The 19,975-nt window shown below is 50.5% G+C and overlaps 1 protein-coding gene across 1 annotated transcript in view; it reads left to right on the top strand.

The window, feature by feature from the left end:
* The window catches only part of TNKS (tankyrase), a gene marked incomplete at its 5' end in the record, with an annotated part of 115,013 nt that overhangs the window by 90,511 nt on the left and 4,527 nt on the right, over positions 1–19,975 (top strand). The window contains 11 exon segments of the mRNA XM_038758943.1: positions 1,623–1,768; positions 2,761–2,926; positions 4,125–4,344; positions 4,539–4,648; positions 9,114–9,302; positions 10,053–10,290; positions 10,926–11,008; positions 13,102–13,222; positions 14,381–14,478; positions 17,962–18,036; positions 19,086–19,191. Coding sequence (XP_038614871.1) covers positions 1,623–1,768; positions 2,761–2,926; positions 4,125–4,344; positions 4,539–4,648; positions 9,114–9,302; positions 10,053–10,290; positions 10,926–11,008; positions 13,102–13,222; positions 14,381–14,478; positions 17,962–18,036; positions 19,086–19,191 — 1,552 coding nt within the window.

Here is a 19,975-nt window from a genome sequence, read left to right as displayed (position 1 = left end):
TTTGAAGCCTCCATGTTGTTTTGTGGTTCTAGCCCCACCTTGTGCCTTGATTTGCATACCATGGACATCAACAGTTGAGCTCTGGATTTAGGTTTTGTGCTTTAGCACCCTGGGTTTCCACTGGGATGATTTCCCCCTCTAGACTGTAAGCTTTCAGTGGGAGGTAAATGTTGTATTGTGTACTGTCCCAAGCACTTAGTACAGTGTCCTGCACACAGCAGCACTCTATCAGTACCACTGATTGATTGATCTCTGGGGAGAACCAGACCCACTCCCCAGCAGCGGAACCAATGTGCTCCTTTCCAAAGTTAAAATCCATCTGCATCACAGATCAGAGTGGCAGAGTTAAAACCTCTCCTGTCCAGAAAGGGAGGGCCTTTGAGTTGGAGCTGGGGAAAGGGTCCCGAGAGAGGAACATGAGTGGAATTGTCTGTTTCTTTCTGCCTCTCTCATGTATCGCCCGATTGAAATCATCGCTTGAAGCTTTTAGCAAAAAGCGTCTGGACCACAGCTTACAAAGCCAGCTCCGCCTCCTCCTCCACTGCTCAGTTTGCAAGAATGGCAGCTAGAAGGATCAGGAGGGATGTGGCAGGAGGGAACCAGGCTAGGCAGACCCCCAGAGTTGCTCGATCTGTTTTGAGGGGATCCGAGAGGGCGGGGAAAGCCCCAGAAGGAAGAGGGGTTGTGGAGCGAGATAATGGATCCTGTGATCAGTGGGGACTGAGGGGGATGTCCTGGGGTGAGGCCCGGCGAGAAGGTGAGCAGGGCTGGAGTATGAGAGAGAGGACACAGAGCAGGCAGAGGGAGGGGTGATGGGGTTAGGGGCCTTCAGAAGAACTTCTGAGGATCCCAGCAGCCTTCTGGCCAGCCAGCCGAGCAGAGTCGTGCTGGACTGGATGAGGACAGCACTTTCCTAAGCACCACGGCGACCAAGAGCCGGTTCAACCTGTGATTCTCATCCCTTCCCTCCCTTCGCCCTTTGTCCTTTGAGACTGCCGCGGGGCGGCGGGCGGGGGCGGCTCTAGGGACCACCAACTCGTTTGGCCCTGAGATGAGAGAGCCCACCACTTGCTAGAAGGAGGGGACACTGGAGCGGGGAGAAAGGCAGAGGCAGGGCCACCTTGCTCCCACCCCCAGCAGGTACTGTGTCTGAGCCTTTGAACCGCAAGTAGGATTTAAGCTGGGAAATACTAGGTTATCATTTAATTGCAATTTAATTAACCGGTCGGACAGATCCTCATATTACTTCTTCTGGAAGAAACAGTGCCAGGGAACCAAAATGCTCCCATCCGGAAACCAGTCAATCATTGATTGAGTGCTTACTCTGCGCAGAGCACTGTATTAAGTGCTTAGGATAGTACAGTACAACAGAATTAGCAGACATGTTCTCTGCCCATAACGAGCTTACAGTCTAGAGGGGAGACAGACATTATTGTGAATAAATAACATAATATATAATTTAAAGATAGGTACATAAGTGCATATGTACAGTAAGCGGTCAATAAATATAATTGAATGAATGAATGAAGTGCTGTGGGGTTGGAGGTGGGGGGGAATATCAGGTGTCCAAAGGTCATAGATTGAGAAGAGTAACGCGTCTTTCCCACTTGTCTGCCCTAAAGCAACTCTGCAGCCCCCAGAACGTGAACTGCCGAGATCTGGAGGGGCGCCATTCTACCCCCCTGCATTTTGCTGCCGGTTACAACCGGGTGTCCGTAGTGGAGTTCCTCCTGCACCATGGAGCTGACGTGCATGCCAAAGACAAAGGGTAGGTAGTGGCTCCTGGACTGCTGTGTGCATGCCCCTCCTCAAGTTGGTTATGTCTCTGAAGGCAAGCCATGCCCCTTCCGGGTGGGAGGGAGTTCATTACCTATTATTAATAATAAGTAATCATAATTGTGAAGTGTTAATCGCTTACTATGTGCCAGGCACCGTACTAAGCACTGGGAGGCATCCAAGCACATTGGGTTGGTCACAATCCCTGTCCAACGTGGGGCTCAGAGTCTCAATCCTCATTTAACAGATGAGGTAACTGAGGCACAGAGAAGTTAAGTGACTTGACCAAGGTCACCCAGCACACAAGTGGCAGAGCCGGGATTAGAACCCAGGACCTTCTGATTCCCAGGTCTGTGCTCTCTCCAATAGGCCATGCCGTTCTCCCTCCTGCTGAGTCCCTTGTGGAACCTGATGACTGCGTAGCTACCGAGTGCTTCGTACAGTGCTTGACACATAGTAATTGCTTAACAAATACCACAGTTATTATAACGGAGCAAGCAGCCATTCGGTTTCTCTGGCTGTGTTGTAGATAACCAAAGGATGTGACCATGGTGCATTTCCTCCGAAAAGGAGAAGATGTGGGGGTTGGGAATTCACCCGCGGCTGCTGCCGAGTGACCAGAAACGCCCCACACAATGCCGCCTCTCAGGTCTAACCTAGGAGTTCGGGCAAACCAGGGCTCACAGGGCACTTGATAGGTATGAGTCCCTCGGAGAGATGGCATTGGAGAAGCTCGCTTCTCCCACAGGAAGAGCCGCAGTAGTTTTGGCATAGTCGGGAGCCGGAGCTGGAGAGGGCTGGGGCAGAGAGCAGAGGGGTTGTTCTGACCCAGGGAAGGGGGTTGATGTGAGTCAGGCAGGCGATGGGGGCCTTCAGGAGGTGAGTCTCTGGGATTCCAGAGAATGACCCAAACAGGCAACTCTTGTTTCCTTTTTTTTGGACTTGCCGTGTGACTTTCTAAAGTCCCTTTTTCCGTTGGCTCAGCGGCTTGGTGCCCCTACACAACGCCTGCTCGTATGGCCACTACGAGGTAGCGGAGCTGCTAGTGAGGCATGGCGCTTCTGTCAACGTGGCTGACCTGTGGAAGTTCACACCCCTGCACGAGGCGGCTGCCAAAGGGAAGTACGAGATCTGCAAACTGCTCCTCAAGGTACATGACGGTTCCCCCACCCCTCCAACATGCACTGGGGGTGCCGCAGAACCAGATGCACTAAAATGCTGTGTTTCTTTGCTGAGAGCTAGATCCAGACTCCCAGGAGTAGCCTGGGCCTTGGTTTCCATTGTCAATCGTCCTAACTGCTGACTGCAGTTCTGGCCATCTTGGCCAAATTATCTTTCTAAAATGGGTATTTCTAAGGAGGTCTTGGCTCGTTGCGCTCCTGTAATGGAAGGTTTGGGAACGGGAAGAGTTTTAGTCTGATGGTTGGATCTACCTTCCCAGCCGAAGTCTGGGACCGGCCTGGCTCAGCCCAGAGAGGAAATACTTGAAGCCAGTCACATCTGAATCTCTTGAGGGTAGCCCTCCGGAGCTCCCCTTCCTGTGCCCTCACCCACTCCCAGGTATTTCTCTCTCTTCTGTCTCCTCTTCTCTCTCTACTTCCCCCCCCACCCCCCCACTGCTTCTTTATCATGCAGATCTGTGCTCAGGGCAAGCCGAAGGGGGTGTGCACTGGAGTGGCAGAGCTGGAGCCCTGTCACCCCGCTCCACTGTACAGATAATGCGCGCGTTGAGTGGTGAGGCGCAGTGCTACCTCCCTGACGCCCTGTTGCTTTCTCCCCAACCCCAAAGTGTTGAGAGCCAATTTTCTTGCATGACCTCCCGGGCAAAAGGTGTCCCAGTTTTCCAGGCAATCCATGAGATCTGCAGGCACCAGGGGACAGGCACAGAGGCGCCCCAGGAGCCTCGACTCTGCTTCCTGCTGTCATTTCCCACTCTCATGTTTGCTTCATAATTGCCCAGTCCCTGAAGCTGAGCAGCTTTGGGCAGGTTGGAAGACAGGGATGACTGTAGATTCTCCGGAGCCGTGGGAAGCTGGGTGATTGATGAATTATTGAGCTGTCGGGGCGGGGGTGAGGGGGTGTTGATTTGTCAGGTTTTGGGAGACTAGCCATCTAACACTCCAATACAGATAGAAATCTGTATTTGAGGTGACTTCCAGCCCATCACCAAGGGAGCTGGCAAGGGATGAGAGCCATCTGAGGGTTGGGGGGCAGGGGAAGTCTGAGGATAGTGGGGGTGAGGCAGCCCATCCGGGGACCCATCATTCTTGGGCTGCAGGAAGGGCACCTGGATCACGTCCGAAAGGTGGTGAGGCATCATCATTTTGGTGCGTCTTGTTCTCTTGTAGCACGGGGCCGACCCGACCAAGAAGAACAGAGATGGGAACACCCCCTTGGACCTGGTGAAAGAGGGGGACACAGACATTCAAGACCTGCTACGGGGGGATGCGGCCCTGCTTGATGCCGCCAAAAAGGGCTGCCTGGCCAGGGTGCAGAAGCTGTGCACCCCTGAGAACATCAACTGCAGAGACACGCAGGGCCGCAACTCGACGCCGCTGCACCTGGCAGGTATGTTGATCCCGGGCCTTGGGCCGCCGGGGCCCTCTGGGCCCCAGTCGACTGCCCCCGGAGCCGAGTTGCAGTCCAGGAGCATTGCCAAAAGGAGCGTCTTTTGAAGAAAGGCATCGCAACGTGATCCATCCCGCTGCCTGTTGGACGAATGTGTTTCTGACCCTCTTCTCCTCCTCTTGTCTTCCTTGCAGCGGGTTACAACAACCTGGAAGTGGCTGAGTATCTCCTGGAGCATGGGGCGGATGTAAACGCCCAGGACAAAGGGGGCTTGATTCCTCTCCACAATGCAGCCTCTTATGGGGTGAGCCCCTGCGTGGCCTCGGTCCCATGGAGCAGGGATCCCTCGTAGGGGCCACCTACCGGCCCGGGGAGCCCAGCTGGACCCTTTCCATGCTGATAGCCATCGTGGGCTGCTCCCTCTTGGACAGGCGCACCATCTTTGCCTGCCGATCCACTCTGGGACCCCCCAGAGAGAGGGGATGCTTCTGGGGGAGTTAGGCGATGCTCTGCTAAGGGTCTGGGTACCAGCCTCGGGGTGCCAGCCTAGGCCCTGGGGAGAAAGTTCAGAGCCCCATCTCTATGGCTCTGGAAACTGGCCTCGGCCTCAAGTGCCAAAACAGGAAGCTCTAGCTCAAGGTGCCTTGCCGCTGGATGGGCTCTCCAGTCTCCCAAAAAGGTTGGGAGAAACCAACAAGAAACAGCCGAGCCAAACCGAGCTGCCCCGCCTCTCTGAGTCTAGAGCGAGGGGGACCCCATCAACCCAGTAGATTCCACAGGGACCTGGCGCTGGGTGTCCTCACCGCTCCCAGGCCTTAGTGTGTGCTGAAAAGGTCAGGATCTTTAGAACACAAATGTCACCTGTGGGTTCCCTAAAGTCTAGCTGAGGCCGGAAACTAAAGCTGGTGGTGGCAGCAGCAGCCCCTCCGTTCTCCCCCTCCACCCTCCACCCTTCTCCTCATTCGAGTGTGCCGATGGGCCAGGTTGATGGCGGGCTAGGCAGCGGGGTCTGCTTCCTTCATAGCCCTCCTTAGGTAAGTCAGAGCCTGCATGGCCTTCTGTCCCATTCCATCTCTATCTGTACCTCTACCGCATGTGTACTATCACATGTACCATCACACGAGGGGCTGGGGGGCAGAAGGGTGGGGGCTGGCAGGTACGTGGGGGTCGGCAGGTTGGTTGGGCATTCAGCCTCTCTCAGTTGTCAAACCTGGCCTGGTTCCTTTTGAATACAAACACCCTGCTGAGCTGAGACTAAGGAGAAAACATTCTCAGCTTTGTGCGTGCATGCATGTGTGTTGTGGAGGTGGAGATTGTTTGGGTTGGAGAAGCAGGGAGGAGGAACAAAGTTCTGCTTCATTTCTCCATTGCTGACTGGGACGAGGCTTCAGTGGGCACTGACAACAGCTACCTCAACGTGGGATGGGGTCTGCATTCTGCTCCTTCAGGGGTGGCAGGGATTGGCACCGGCAGGTTCTGTGCCACCCCTCTCCCACTGAATTAGCAAATCCCAAAGTGACATCATGGGCCAGGTGAGCCCCACGGACCGAGGGTCCCAGCTTCCCAGCGGCCCTCACCTCGGCTCGCAGCAGCAGCAACTAGATGGAGTCTGCCTCCCTTCCACCATTCGGGCCACCTCGGAGGGGCCAAAGCAGGTCCTGTCGGGTAGGGCAGAATGGAGCAGGGTGGGCAAGTTTCATGTGGGGCTCACGTCCTTCCCGGGAGGCTGGCAGCACTGCTGTTGCTGCTGCTTCATTACCCGGGGAATGTTGGAATTGGCAGCGGGATTGGCGACTGATGATTGACAGTGCTGTCAATTCCTGAGTTGGACTATCACCTGCTTGTCCTCAGGCATCCCTGTAAGATCATTAACGGCAGATAGCTGCTGCCGTCCCCCCTCCCCATCCTCCCATCTTACGGGGAAGGAGGAGGGAGCGACATATCTAAGGGACGGCCTGAAGTCCCTAAGCTGGAGACTGGCAGATCGCAGAGCAGAATGGTGAGTTTCCCAGCAGCCCACACTCTTGTCCCCTCCCCCCACAGTCACTCAATCAATGGTGCTCATCAAGCGCTTACACTTAAAATTTGATTGTTTAAAGAAGGCAAGCCGAGAGCGACCGGTCCCTACACAGCAGTCTTCTTGTCTCTGTTTCCCCTCTTCCAGCTAATTCCTCCTTATCCTCTTAGGTTGGAGGCTAGCAAGCAATGGTATTTATCGACCACCTACTCTGTGTAGAGCACTGTACTAAGTGCTTAGGAGAGTACAGGAAAATTATTAGACATGATCCCTGCCCTCAAGGAGTAGAGATGGACAGTAAGATAAATTAAAGGTAGGATGAAGAAATTTAGTCTAAAGGTATAAACATAAAGTGCTATCGGAGGTTGAATGCCTGAGAACATAGGTGGCCCAGAGGTGCTGAAGTGGGAGAATAATAATAATGATGATGGTATTTGTTAAGCGCTTACTATGTGCCAAGCACTGTTCTAAGCACTGGGGTAGATACAAGGTAAGCAGGTTGTCCCGTGTGGGGCTCACAGTCTTAATCCCCATTTTACAGATGAGGTAACTGAGGCACAGGGAAATGAAGTGACTTGCCGAAGGTCACACAGCAGATAAGTGGCATAGCCAGGATTAGAATCCACGACTCTGACTTCCAAACCCGTGCTCTTGCCACTAGGCCGTGCTGGGAAGTTGGGTGGGGAGATGAGAGGTGAATCAGGGAAGGCCTCCTGGAGGAGATGGGATTTCAGAAGGCACTACAGAGGAGGAACAGCTCCTCTCTCAAGCACCCTTTTTTTCTTGTTGCACAGCATAAGGATAGAACAACTCTTCCCTCCCTCCCTTCCCCACCTTTTTTTAATCTTTAATTGGGCTCCTGACGTCTCTTTTGTTTGATTTTCAAGGTTTCAACATTTTGCACTGCAGGTGGGTTCCCAAACCTTATTGGCTCTAGCCTTACCTCTGAAGAAAATACCAGCACACTGTTCCTTTTCTTCATATTGCAGTTCAACCTTGGCTCCTTTAGACAGATGCTGATGGGTTGTGGCAGAGCTCCTGATGTATTAGATCCATTGATCTCAGACTCGGGTACGGGGTTTGCCCAATTTGCCCCCGGAGCAGTTCGGAAATTTTTCAGAATTGCCTTTTCGGCTTCATTGGGCTGCCCTTGCTCAGAACTCAAGCTGGGGTGGTCATTTAGAAGAGGGTTGGGGTGGCGGGATTGGTTTCTTGCCTTCAAACCTGAAAACCCCACCCCGAAAAGGGGAAGGGTATGGGTAAGCACTGATGGCATCCATTGTTGCCTCTTCATAGTTTTTCTTAATGCTGTTGGAGAATGGAATTTATCTTTCTTGAAGCAGATGGTTCTACCAGTAAATGAACAGTTTCATCTCCAGAACCAAGCAAATATGGTCTTGAATCACCAGGGGAGAGTTTGAGGGGCTTTCAGTTCTTCATCAGGAGAAGCAGCGTGGTTTAATAGAAAGAGCATGGGCTGGAAAGTCAGAGGACATTGACTTCTAATCCTGGCCTCCCCTCCATGTCTGCTGTATGAGCTTGGACAAATCACTTCATTTCTCTGCACCTCAGTTTCTTCATCTGTAAAATGAGAATTCGGTACCTGCTCTCCCTCCCCCCTTAGACTGTGAATCCCATGTGTGACAGGGACTGTGTCCAACCTGATTATCTTTTACCTAACCCTACTGCTTAGGACAGTGCTTGGCACCTAGTGAATGCTATGCAAGTGCCATAAAAAACAGGAGGTGCCTTTATTGAGCACCCACAGAGTGCCAGGTTCTGTACTGAGTCCCCACCGACTGCTAGGTTGTTTACTGAGCACCCTCTAACTGCTAGGTTCTGTGCTGAATGCTAAATTCTGTACTGAGCATCTGGGAGAGTACAGCTGTACCAAGGCATATGTTTCTTGCCCTCAAGGAGCTTGCCATCTAATGGGGGCAAATAGAAATGACTTTCAGAAAGTGGAAATCTGAAGTACATTTTCACATCTGGAAAGCATAGTTAGTTGACTGGCCAGAGGAACTGAAGACACTAGGATTGGCATTTTCTTGAGCACACCAAGTGTCATTACAACTCCATCTCGGATAGCCCCTCCCACTGCAGTGTATCCCAGGGACAGTCCAGTAATCTGCTCACAGTAAGCGCTCAATAAATACGATTAACTGACTGACTGATCGGCCAACAGGAAATCGTGGGTCCAGGCAACTCAGTATAGTCCCAGCAAATTTGCATCATTGGCTTTGGAGGAAGATAAGAAAGTCGTGTTCTTTGGTGTCATTGTTGGCCCCGGCCGTGTTCACCTGTGAAGTTGGGACTGGGGTGCCTCTGAACTTGCTCTCTTTGTGGGGGGTGCTGGGGCACAGTGGGGAGTGGGGCTCCTCAGGCATCATTCTTTAAGTGAGACTGCTTCTCATTCTCTCTCTCCTCTCTCTCATCTCTCTCACATCTCTCGATGTCTGTTGTCCCTCCCCAAGCACTTGTACAGTAGCCTGAGCCTTCCCATTTCAGGCCTAGTCCAAGACGTTGGCCGGCAGAAAGACCAGGCCTGCATAAAATGGCCCAAGTGGATGGTTGGGGAGCTGGGGAGGCAAGGCAGAAGAAAGAATGTAGTTAGGGGGTCTGGTGACTGTCCCAAAGTAGCTTTCAGTGCCACCTTCCCTGCCCCCCCGCTTACCTAGTTCTGCCAAAGGTGCTGAATTTTTCCAGAGCCTCCGTCCAAAGTTGAGAGTGTTCCCATTTGGCTTTTCCCCAGCACGTGGACATTGCGGCACTGCTGATAAAGTACAACACGTGTGTCAATGCCACAGACAAGTGGGCCTTCACACCCTTACATGAAGCTGCCCAAAAGGGGAGGACACAGCTCTGTGCCCTCCTCCTGGCCCACGGCGCGGATCCGACTATGAAGAACCAGGAAGGTCAGACACCTTTGGACCTGGCAACGGTATGTCTGAAAAGTGTGCGGGACCAAGGTGGGGACATGGAATGAGCTTGCTTGCTGGCCAGCTGGCTAGCCAGCTGCCCCATCAGTCACTGGGGGTCAGTTTGAAGAAAGCAGTAAATTTAAACGTAAAAATTACCTAAAACGGTAAGTAGAAGCAGCCCATGAATTTTCTAAGTAGAGCTTTTTCCTTTTCCTGTTTGCATAAATTTTTCAGAAGTGGTTTTATGGGGAATATGATCAATTTTACTGCTTGCACAGATCCACGTGATTCTTTTATCGGGTAGGTTTGAATAAAAAGTGCAGTAATAAAGCCTTCTACAAGGGGATCTTTTCCCAGTGTAAACCAAGGCAGTGGGAATGGAGCAGTGTCTCAAAACTGGGGCGCCCTGATCCCTCCCCCAGGGGACTCTTTGGTGAGGCTGAGGGAGACTTTGGAAGACTGAGGGAGACAAAAGGGTCAAGGAGGGTCATGACTTCACAATGTGGACAAGAGGAGGAGATGAAAGCCTTGGGTGAACAAAGACATGCTTAATCAGTGTGTTCTGGAGGGGTGTGTGTGTGTATGTGTGTGCGAGCAGCATGTATGTCCGTGCTTCTCCCAAGAGGAAGCCCCAAATTTGGTTCATCTTCTGAAGGAAAAGCTTTGTTGATGGGTAGAACCCTCGCCTCAGTGGGGTGGAGCTGGGAGATGGGGAAGAAGAGGAGGAACCAGCCAGTTCTGACCAGCAGTGCCCACTCTTGGTTCTCCAGGCTGATGACATCAGAGCTTTGCTGATTGATGCCATGCCTCCTGAGGCTCTGCCCACCTGCTTCAAACCCCAGGCCACAGTGGTGAGCGCCTCTCTCATCTCACCCACGTCGACGCCATCCTGCCTCTCGGCTGCCAGCAGCATCGACAACCTGACGGGACCCCTGTCCGAGCTGGCCGTGGGAGGCGCCTCAAACGCTGGAGACGGCGCAGCGGGCACTGAGAGGAAGGAGGGAGATGGTAAGCCTGCATCGAAACCATCCCCTTTTGCAAATGAATCGATAGCCAGGGGTTCACGAAACCATCGAGCAAGAGGGGCGTCAGGAACCTGCTCTGATGGTGGGCAGGCGGAGACTCGGCCAGTTGTCCGGTCAGAGGGAGGTGTTCGGGAGAGCCGACGTCTGGCCTGGGAAAAGATAGGAAGGCTCCCTCCCCCAAACCCCATCCTACTCATCTGCCCTCCGACAGCCATTGAGACAACTCACTGCCTGACATCCAGGGTGATTTTCAGATTTGGGGCCTCCCTAATTTCATATCCAGGCTCGGACCCTGAAATCAACATTTCTGGAATCTGTCTTTGTTGGAAAGATCTTGTAAGACCGGAGGGTGCAGATACAGGTCACTGTGAATGCTGTTGGCTGGGCCATGACCAGGGCTCCAAACATCTATCTCTCCTCAGGGAGCATAGGCAGAGTTCTTGGAGTGTTTAGGTCCCTTGTGTTTTGGAGGGTGCTGTGGTGTCACTTGAGGCAGACTCTGCGGTGGGAGCTTGCAAAGCCAGGCCAGTGGGCCCTGTCTGGGCACTGTCACTGGTTCCATTTATCGAGCTCCATCTGGAACCTTCCGACATCAGCGATATGTTTTTATTCTTGCAGTCCCGGGCCTCGACATGAATATCAGCCAGTTCCTCAAAAGCCTCGGCCTCGAGCACCTGCGGGACATCTTTGAGACAGAGCAGGTGAGGGTGTTTGACTCTTGTACCCAACTCAGCAGGGAATGGTGGGCTACTGCACCGGTAGAGAGCTCCTGTCCGCTGCTCCCTCCCAAAGTGAGTTTTTGTGGCTGCAGGGGTCAGCTCTGAGGAGGGCGGCGGCCTTCAGCACCAACTGCCTCTCCACAGGTCACATGAACAAGCCTCCTTCAGTCCCACTCTTCCCTCTGAATGCCCAGCCTGAGCTATCCAGAAGTCGGTGCATGTGGCATCAGGGCAGCGAAACGAGAGGAGGCCCGGCCTGGTCCGACCCATTTCCCGGCCCTTTCTCTTCCCTTATGAGGTGGATTCCCATGCAGCCCAAGTGCAAGTGCACTTGCACTTCCCAAGTGCAGGAGTTTCCCTGCCGTGAGAAGGAGCCAGGAAAAGACTTTGGCATGTCTTCTCCTAAAGCCTTTATTTGGCCATTGTCCCCAACCTGGAAATGTGGACAGAAATGATAATAGTTGCAGTATTGGTTAAGTGCTTACCATGTGCTGATCACACACTTGGAAGCTGAGGTAAAGGCTCTGTGAAAATAGTAAAACCCCTGGCCCTTTTATAGATGCTGTAAAAGTAATTCCACAGGTACAGAGACCTCAGATCGCCCCTTCGCACCTTTCCGATTGGGCTCTCAGGTCCCTTCCTTCAGCTTCCGTTTCTTGCTTGTTTTTCCCTTCTGCAGTTTAGCAACTTAATCAGGGTCCCTTGCCTTTCCCAAGATGATCTGCCAAGCTTTCCCTATTCACTTTTTCCAAGTAGTGTATCTGTTATCTTCTAAGAGACGTCTCTTTGACCGAGTTCTATCACTTTTAAACCAACTTTCATCCCTTTCCCTGTGGGTAAAATTATTTTACCTCTGGCTCTATGGCCCTTCCATCCTATTGTCAGGGTTGTCTAAGTCACCTCAAACTCTCCTCCTATTTGAGGTCACATCCTGGCATGTTTTTTCATTTTCTATCATTTCACCCACAATCAATTAATATCACAAGGATCAACAAAGTAAATATAATGGTAATTTGGCCTTATTTCTTAGGACCATGAAATTTATTAAATTAGCATGTGTGTCATTCTCACTTTATCTTCGGGTTCAGAGTTTCCACTGTATCTTTTAACTTGAGGGTCAACAAGGATGTTTATGCAGCAGTATTTTTTTTTTCACCAACATACCCCCCAATATGCGCCTTTCCCCATACCTGCCTAGTTGCTGTGAAAGTATGGCAATGCCCACACCCCCCCAACCCAGTTGGTGCCTTCCTGCTGCTGATGAATTCCTGATCCCCCTAGCTCCCTTTGGGTATCGGGTGTCTTTCCAATCTTTCCATGATCACTCTTGTGGGAAGATTGATCTGAAAGGGAAATTAAACCCCAGCATTAAACTTGTCTGTCAGAATTTTGTTCAGTTGGGTCATGTTTGGCCTTATCCAACTAATGAAAGCAAATTAAGGGTTGAGTGATTGTATTGGGCCACTATGGACTGAGGAGAAATGACATCACTTCTGCCCCTCTTTTCTAGCGTGTTTTTTGTTTGTTTGTTTTTTCGGGGGAGGAATTTTAAGGGAGAGAAATGGCTAGTTTGATTCAAAGGAGGTTAGTCTCTTAACCAGGGCTGGGGGTGTGAATCTCTTCCCATTCAGGAAAGCAGGGTGGCCTAGTTGGAAAAAGCAAAGGACTGGGAGTAAGGAGATATTGTTTCTAATTAATCTCAGCTCTGCCACCTGCCTGCTGTGTGACCTTGGGCAAGTCATTTAAATTCTCTGGGTCTCAGTTTCCTCACCTGTAAAATGGGGGTTCTGTATCTGTTCTCCCTCTGGCTTAGACTTTCACCCCTATTTGGGGACAGGGACCATTTTTCTAATCCGATTGGAGTGCATCTGCCCTGGCTCTCTGGACCGTGCTCGTCCTACAATGAGCCCTCTACAGACACCACTCCGAGGAAAGTAGCAGCAGTGCTCGCGGGCGCTCCTGACTCTCGGGGTCTCCAGGTCTGGTGGGTGCTCACCGTTAGCGAGGGTCTGCAGCATCTTTGGGGGCAGGTGAAGAGCAAGGCAATGATTTTTTGGCTCTCTTCCTTTTTTCAGATCACCTTAGATGTGTTGGCAGACATGGGTCATGAAGAGCTAAAAGAAATTGGAATTAATGCTTACGGACACCGTCATAAATTAATTAAAGGGGTGGAGAGGCTTTTAGGAGGACAGCAAGGTAAGGCCCTAGGAAGGAGGAGGCATGAGGCGCCTTCAGTCAATGCAGTAGCCAAAGGCTGAGCTTGGGGAGGGGGAGGGCGGGGGAGAGCGTGCTCAGTTCACTCGGACGGAGCTCATGTCTTCGCTCCGAGTGTGGGCTGGAGCGCCACTGGGGGATGGAGTCGGCGGCGGAGACACTCAGCAGGTGTGGTGTCACGAGAAACGGTTGGTGCGCCTGCTGACGTGGGAATTTTCCCCCAGGCGGGGGAATTGTGGGGTGTGTCGAATGCCCTGTGGGTCACTGGGGGACCAGGGAAGTCCTCACCACGAGGAGAAAGGGAAATTAAACTAAAGCCTCATGCCACCCAAGGGTAACGTAAAAATAATAATAATAATAGTAGTAGTGGTATTTGTTAAGCCCTTACTATGAGGCAAGCACTGTTCTAAGCGCTGGGGTAGATACAAGGTAATCAGGTTGTTCCACGTGGGGCTTACAGTCTTAAATCCCCATTTTACAGATGAGATAACTGAGGCACAGAGAAGTTAAGTGACTTGACCAAAGTCACGTAGCTGACAGGTGGTGGAGCCAGGATTAGAGAGCAAGCCAGCATTAGGGAGGCAGCATTGCTGCCTCTTTTATACATGCAACCTAGCAGCGTTTTCACCAGAAAACGACACCATCTAAAATATTTCCAGTTTGCTTCATTTCTTCATTGGCACATCTGATTAAACATGAAAGATACATGTAAGAAGACATTGCCCTGAGGGCTGCAAGTGCTCTACTGCTCTACAAGGGCCCGGAAGTCTTCTGAGACAGAGGGCCAAACAGTAGCCTGGGCCTGGGCTCATAGTCTACACTATCCCGATTTAACAATCAAGGAAATTGAAGCTAAAGAGGTTGGGTGACTTTCCAACGTCATTGGTGGAGTTTGAATTTAAACCTGGGTCTCCTGACTCTCAGGCCCATATTTTCTCCACTAGGTCATGCCGACTGATAGCTAGAATAGATTGTTAGCTCAAGGATCATGAAATCTCAGTGGGGCCCTTCTGCGTTTTCTATTGAATTTTCAGGTCAACTCAACTTAATGGGCATTATTCAACACAGTACGTGTAGTTCAAAACAGAGGCAAAGTTGTGTCTGAAATGTGGTTTATCTGTTGATTTTTCTCCACTCCAGGCACCAACCCTTACTTGACTTTCCACTGCGTTAGCCAGGGAACGATCCTATTGGATCTTGCCCCGGATGATAAGGAGTATCAGTCCGTAGAAGAAGAGGTAATGTATACAGCCACATTTTTTTTCTTTTGTTTGCATTGTTTTAATGTAGGTATTTGCGCCAGAGGGTACATTCTCCCCATTCTCCTGTAATTTCAAGATCCTAGAGCCTGTAAGCTGGTTATGGGCAGGGAATGTGTCTTCTGCTAATTCTGTTCTATTATATTCTCCCAAGCGCTTAGTACAGTGCTCTGCATATTCATTCATTCATTCAATCGAATTTATTGAGCGCTCGCTCTGTGCAGAGCACTGTACTAAACTCTTGAAAAGTACAATTCAGCAACAAATATAGACAATCCCTGTCCACAACGGGCTCACAATCTAGAATGGGGGAGACAGACATCAAAACAAGTAAACAGGCATCAGTAGCATCATTATAAATAAATAGAATTATAAGTATATACACACATGCACTCACTATAAACCATTGATTGGTTTATCTCAGTATTTTGGTCCTTGGGCGAGGTGAGCATGCGAGGAGTGCCTCCTTGTTCTTCTTCTTTTTGTGTGGGGTGGTGTTTAAGCACTTACTATGTGTCAAGTACTGTTCTAAGTGCTGGAGTACCTACAGGTTAATTAAGTCAGACACAACCCCTGTCTCTCAAGGGGCTCACTGTTTAAGTAGCAGAGAGAACAGATATTGAATACCCAATTTTGCAGTTGAGGAAACTGAGGCACAGAGAAGTTAAGTGATTTGCCCAAGGTCACACGGCAGGCAAGTGATGGAGTCTCCCCATGTGCAGAGCACTGTACTGGGCACTTCTTACTGTGGTCAGAGGGCTGGAGTAGAGATCTATCTGCATGTCCTTGCTAGCTCCAGTGGCCTTCTCACTCTGCTGTTTCCAAGATGGGAGCATTGATAACTTGGCAGGCTTACACCTAGTCGCTCAAGGGACAGATCTGCCTGGTTGTCGTTAGGTGCTTTAGGAAGCCTGAAATGGGGGCTCCTGGTGTACTGCAAGGAGATTGCCCTGGACTAAGATGGGCCAGAAGATTTTTCCAAAATCTGAAAGTGCCCACTCCAAAGGACTCCTTCCAGCTCTCTGAGCTTGACCTCCAGCCTCATTCAGACCAAAGAGTTTCCAGTGAGGACTGGAGAGACCCAAAATGGCTTTCTGGCCAGTTGGCTCTTTGAAACTCATCCCTTTCCAGAGCTCACCAACCACCGCCCTCCGCCAATTTCCCAACCCCCTTTTTTTTTTTTTACCCCACAGCCTTAATGCAAAATTGACACCTCTGCAAGGGGCCCAGGCCAAGCCCTTAGTACAGTGCTCTGCCCCCAACAAGTGCTCAGTCACGTTGCTAAGGCCATCTCTCCGGAGGGCCTAGGTTACCTCTGCCCATGGACAGGAGAGCCTGGAGAGTTGCCCTTCACCCTTTGCCAGCACCTGCTGGAGAAAGTGCCGGGTGCTTGGTGCTGTAGTGATGCTGGAAGTCATCTAAGTATCTAAGACCATTGTTGGGTCTCACTGTTGAAATTAAGGTTCATGCTGTTCCCCAGTGTCATGAGAAATCACCTTCAAGCACTCCCAGGCGGTCATACCCATGCCTCAGGTTGGAGTTTCTGTTCAGAACGAGTAAATCAGCCCTTTTTTGTGTTGACTGTACTATTGATAATTGGAGTGAAGTCAGATTTTGCTCTGCACAGTGACACATAGAGGTAGCTTTGTTGCAAAGAGAAATAGACTTTGGCCTTTGTTTGAGAAGAAATGACAGTGGTTCTTTTGTCACTTCCTCTAACCAAAAAATAAATCTTCAAGAGGAGTGTGTATAAGTATGCTACCCTCCTCACTGTGCCTCGTTCTCGCCTGTCCCGCCGTCGACCCCCAGCCAACGTCCTTCCCCTGGCCTGGAATGCCCTCCCTCCACACATCCACCAAGCTAGCTCTAGTCCTCCTTTCAAAGCCCTACTGAGAGCTCACCTCATCCAGGAGGCCTTCCCAGACTGAACCTTCTTTTTCCTCTCCTCCTCCCCATCCCCCCCGCCTTTCCTCCTTCCCCTCCCCACAGCACTTGTATGTATTTGTACAGATTTTATTACTCTACTTATTTTACTTGTACATATTTACTATTCTATTTATTTTGTTAATGATGTGCGTATAGCTATAATTCTATTTGTTCTGACGACTTTGACACCTGTCTACATGTTTTGTTTTGTTGTCTATCTCCCCCTTCTAGACTGTGAGTCCATTGTTGGGTAGGGACCATCTCTATATGTTGCCGACATGTACTTCCCAAGCGCTTAGTACAGTGCTCTGCGCACAGTAAGCACTCAATAAATACGATTGAATGAATGAATGAATGAATGAATGAATTGCTCATCCAGGCATTGTCCCCTTCTCCCTGTCTCCTAATTGTTGCCTTTGGAACTGGAAAGCCCTTAGGTGGGAAATCCAGAATCCTGGCATTCCAAGGCTGGCCCCCATAACTGGCTGGGCAGGAGGCCGGACTGTCTTGAGCTGGACAGAATAATAATAATAATGGCATTTGTTAAGTGCTTACTATGTGCAAAGCACTGTTCTAAGGACTCAGAGCAGGTGAGCTGGCCAGTCCGGGGGTGGGTTTCTTCTCGAGGATTCGACTTTGGAGAGGTGGTTTGACAGTGCCCTAGGGCCAGCCTCGCAGGTAGGTGGCTGTGCCTCCTCCGGCTCGTGGGGTCACCTGGATGCCTGCAGACCTGCCTGTCCCCTGGCATCAGGAACGTGCCCCCTCCACCCCCAGAGGGTTTTAGAAGGGCCACCAAGTGGAAACCCACAGAGAAACCGTAGAGCCTGGCTGGGAGCACTGAGCACCAAGCACCAGCACCTCCAGGGCTTGGAGGCCCCTAGGGAGAGCAGGCTTTCCTGCTACACAAGCCAGGTCCTCTTATCACGTTAAAATCATTCGGTTCTGAGCTTGATTGCAGCCATAAATGAGGAATTATGAAATTGAAATGAAATTTCATTTGGCATTTCAACGAACTGTGCCAGGAGGCAGCCGTCATGAGGTGGCGTTTTGTAGTCTCGTCACACAGTTCCTCAACTGTGGGATTGGTCTCTGAGCCCCCATTAAAATTGATAAGCAGTGTAATAGAAGTGTTTGGGATTTTAATGTTTATGTCCATGTCTGTTTTTTTTTCCCTTTCCTTTCCCGAAAGCTAGGTTGCTCACTTTATTTTCTATAGTTTTATTGGACAGTTTTCTGTTAAATGATAATGATATAGGAAATTACATTTATTCACAATCAGTGTCTTGGAATGGTTGGCTTTGCTGGAGCTTGCCGAACTCTTGACCGAGGGCAGGATGTGCTAGAACCCTGAGAGAAGAGAACTCTGTGAGCGGTTTAAAATTGCGTGTGTTCCAGGAAGGCTTTCTGGGGCTCCTCACAGCGATACCCTATCGTATCTGGAATTGCACAGGTGCTCTCAGCTGTAGGCTCAGTCATGGTGGTCTTGGCCATCGCTCAGTGCCCTTATGGGGGAGGATTTCATTTTGTTTCGTTCAGATGCAGAGTACGATCCGGGAACACAGAGATGGTGGCAACGCCGGCGGGATCTTCAATCGATACAATGTAATCAGGGTGAGTCCGAGAACCATACTGGGGGGTGGGCTGGGCCGAATTTGTGGAAGCACCCAGGCCCAGACCTGGCCGTTGCCCTGAAATGTAAACCAGAGCAGCAGGAATGGGATAAAGAAATACCCCAACCCCACAGCACTTAGGAACTCATATTTAAATTATACATTATAAAATATTTACTGATATTAATGTCTGTCTCCCCATCTCGACTGTAATATAATTATGGGCAGGGAATGAGTCTGTCGCTTCTGCTGTATTATAGTCTCCCACGCCCTTCGTACAGTCCTCTGAACATAGGCGGTGCTCGGTAAATATCATTCATTGACGAAGTCAGGTGCCACCACCACCGACCAGCCTGCTCATCAGTGGAGCCCAGGATTCTCATTCTGATGCTCTGACTGCCTGCCTGAACTGGGCACTCCATCGTTACTCAGCCTTAATTTTCTCTCCGCCGCGTGGAAACAAAAATCCCGCCCTTGTGAATGGAAGCCCCAGAGAAGGAAAAACTGAAAGTACCTCATGCAGAAGCCCCTGGGGACACATGATAATAGGTGATGGGGTGAGCCATCGCCTAAGGAAACTGTGGCCCTGGGATCCACCGGGCCCCCGGGGTGCTCCCTTCAATCAACCAATTAATGCTATTTACTGAGCGCTTACTGTGCAGAGCCCTATACGAAGTTCTTAGGAAAATACAAAATAACAGAATTAGACAGACGCAGTTCCTGCCCACAAGGAGTTTACAGCGTACAAGGAGAGACAGACAGGAAAGTAGGTTAGGAAAAGGGGAAATAGTGCGTAAGAGTATTTACATAAGTGCTGTGGGGCTGGGGCGAATATCAAACTACTTTAGGAGTATACAGCCAAGTGCACAGTTGGCATGGAGGGGAAGACAGGTGGGGGAGATTGGCTTCCCAGGGAGCTTTCAGGTAAAGCACAGGAACATGGAAAATTCTCATCGAGCCTCCCCGTTTTCTGTGGACTTCAAAAGGCTGGCATCTCACCACTCCACACTGACTGAGAGTTTTTTGTGTTGTTGTTTCTCCTCAACACAGATCCAAAAGGTGGTGAACAAGAAGTTGAGAGAGCGATTTTGTCACAGACAAAAGGAAGTGTCCGAGGAGAACCACAATCACCACAATGAGCGGATGCTATTTCACGGTGAGGAGGCAGGCGGTGGCCACCCGGTTTAGGGAAAACCGACCCCGGTGTGGGTATGGGCGTGGGCACGGCTCGCCTGGCGGCTGGTGGCAGGATGAACTTTAAATGACTTTTAGGGTTTCATCACACGTTAGCGAGCCATCTCCCAGGCGCACCCAGGCTCGGTGGTGAAATGTGATTTCTCCCACACACAAGCTGTGTGTTCGGATAGGCCAAGTTAAAAGTGAAATTGGAACAGGAAAAGTGGACTTATCCCAAGTAATTTGTCTTTGGCCTTCAGTATGACTGCCTATAAATCACAGAAGTATGTTGGCCTGTTGGATAGATAAAGCATGTGCTTGGGAATCAGAAGGACCTGGATTCTAATCCCAGCCCCACCACTTGTCTGCTGTGTTACCTGGGGCAAGTCACTTTACTTCTCTGTGCCTCCGTTATCTCTGTAAACTGGAGATTGAGACTGTGAACCCCACATGGGACAGGGACTGCGTCCAACCCAATTTGCTTGTATCCACCCGAGCACTTAGTATTCATTCATTCAGTCGTATTTATTGAGCGCTTACTGTGTGCAGAGCACTCTACTAAGTGCTTGGAAAGTACAGTTCGGCAACAGAGACAGTCCCTACTCAACAGCGGGCTTGTGCCTGGCACATAGTAAGCGCTTAACAAATACCACAGTTATTATTATTGTTATTATTAAATGTCGTAAAAATTTCAAATTATAAAAACAGTCGGTTGGTCCAAGTTCCAGAAGATCAAGTTCCCGATGAGATCCAAAAACAGAGCT

Source organism: Tachyglossus aculeatus, chromosome 17 (genome assembly GCF_015852505.1).
Source record: "Tachyglossus aculeatus isolate mTacAcu1 chromosome 17, mTacAcu1.pri, whole genome shotgun sequence".
NCBI classification, from domain to species: domain Eukaryota; kingdom Metazoa; phylum Chordata; class Mammalia; order Monotremata; family Tachyglossidae; genus Tachyglossus; species Tachyglossus aculeatus.
This window is presented reverse-complemented; position numbering and strand designations above follow the sequence as displayed.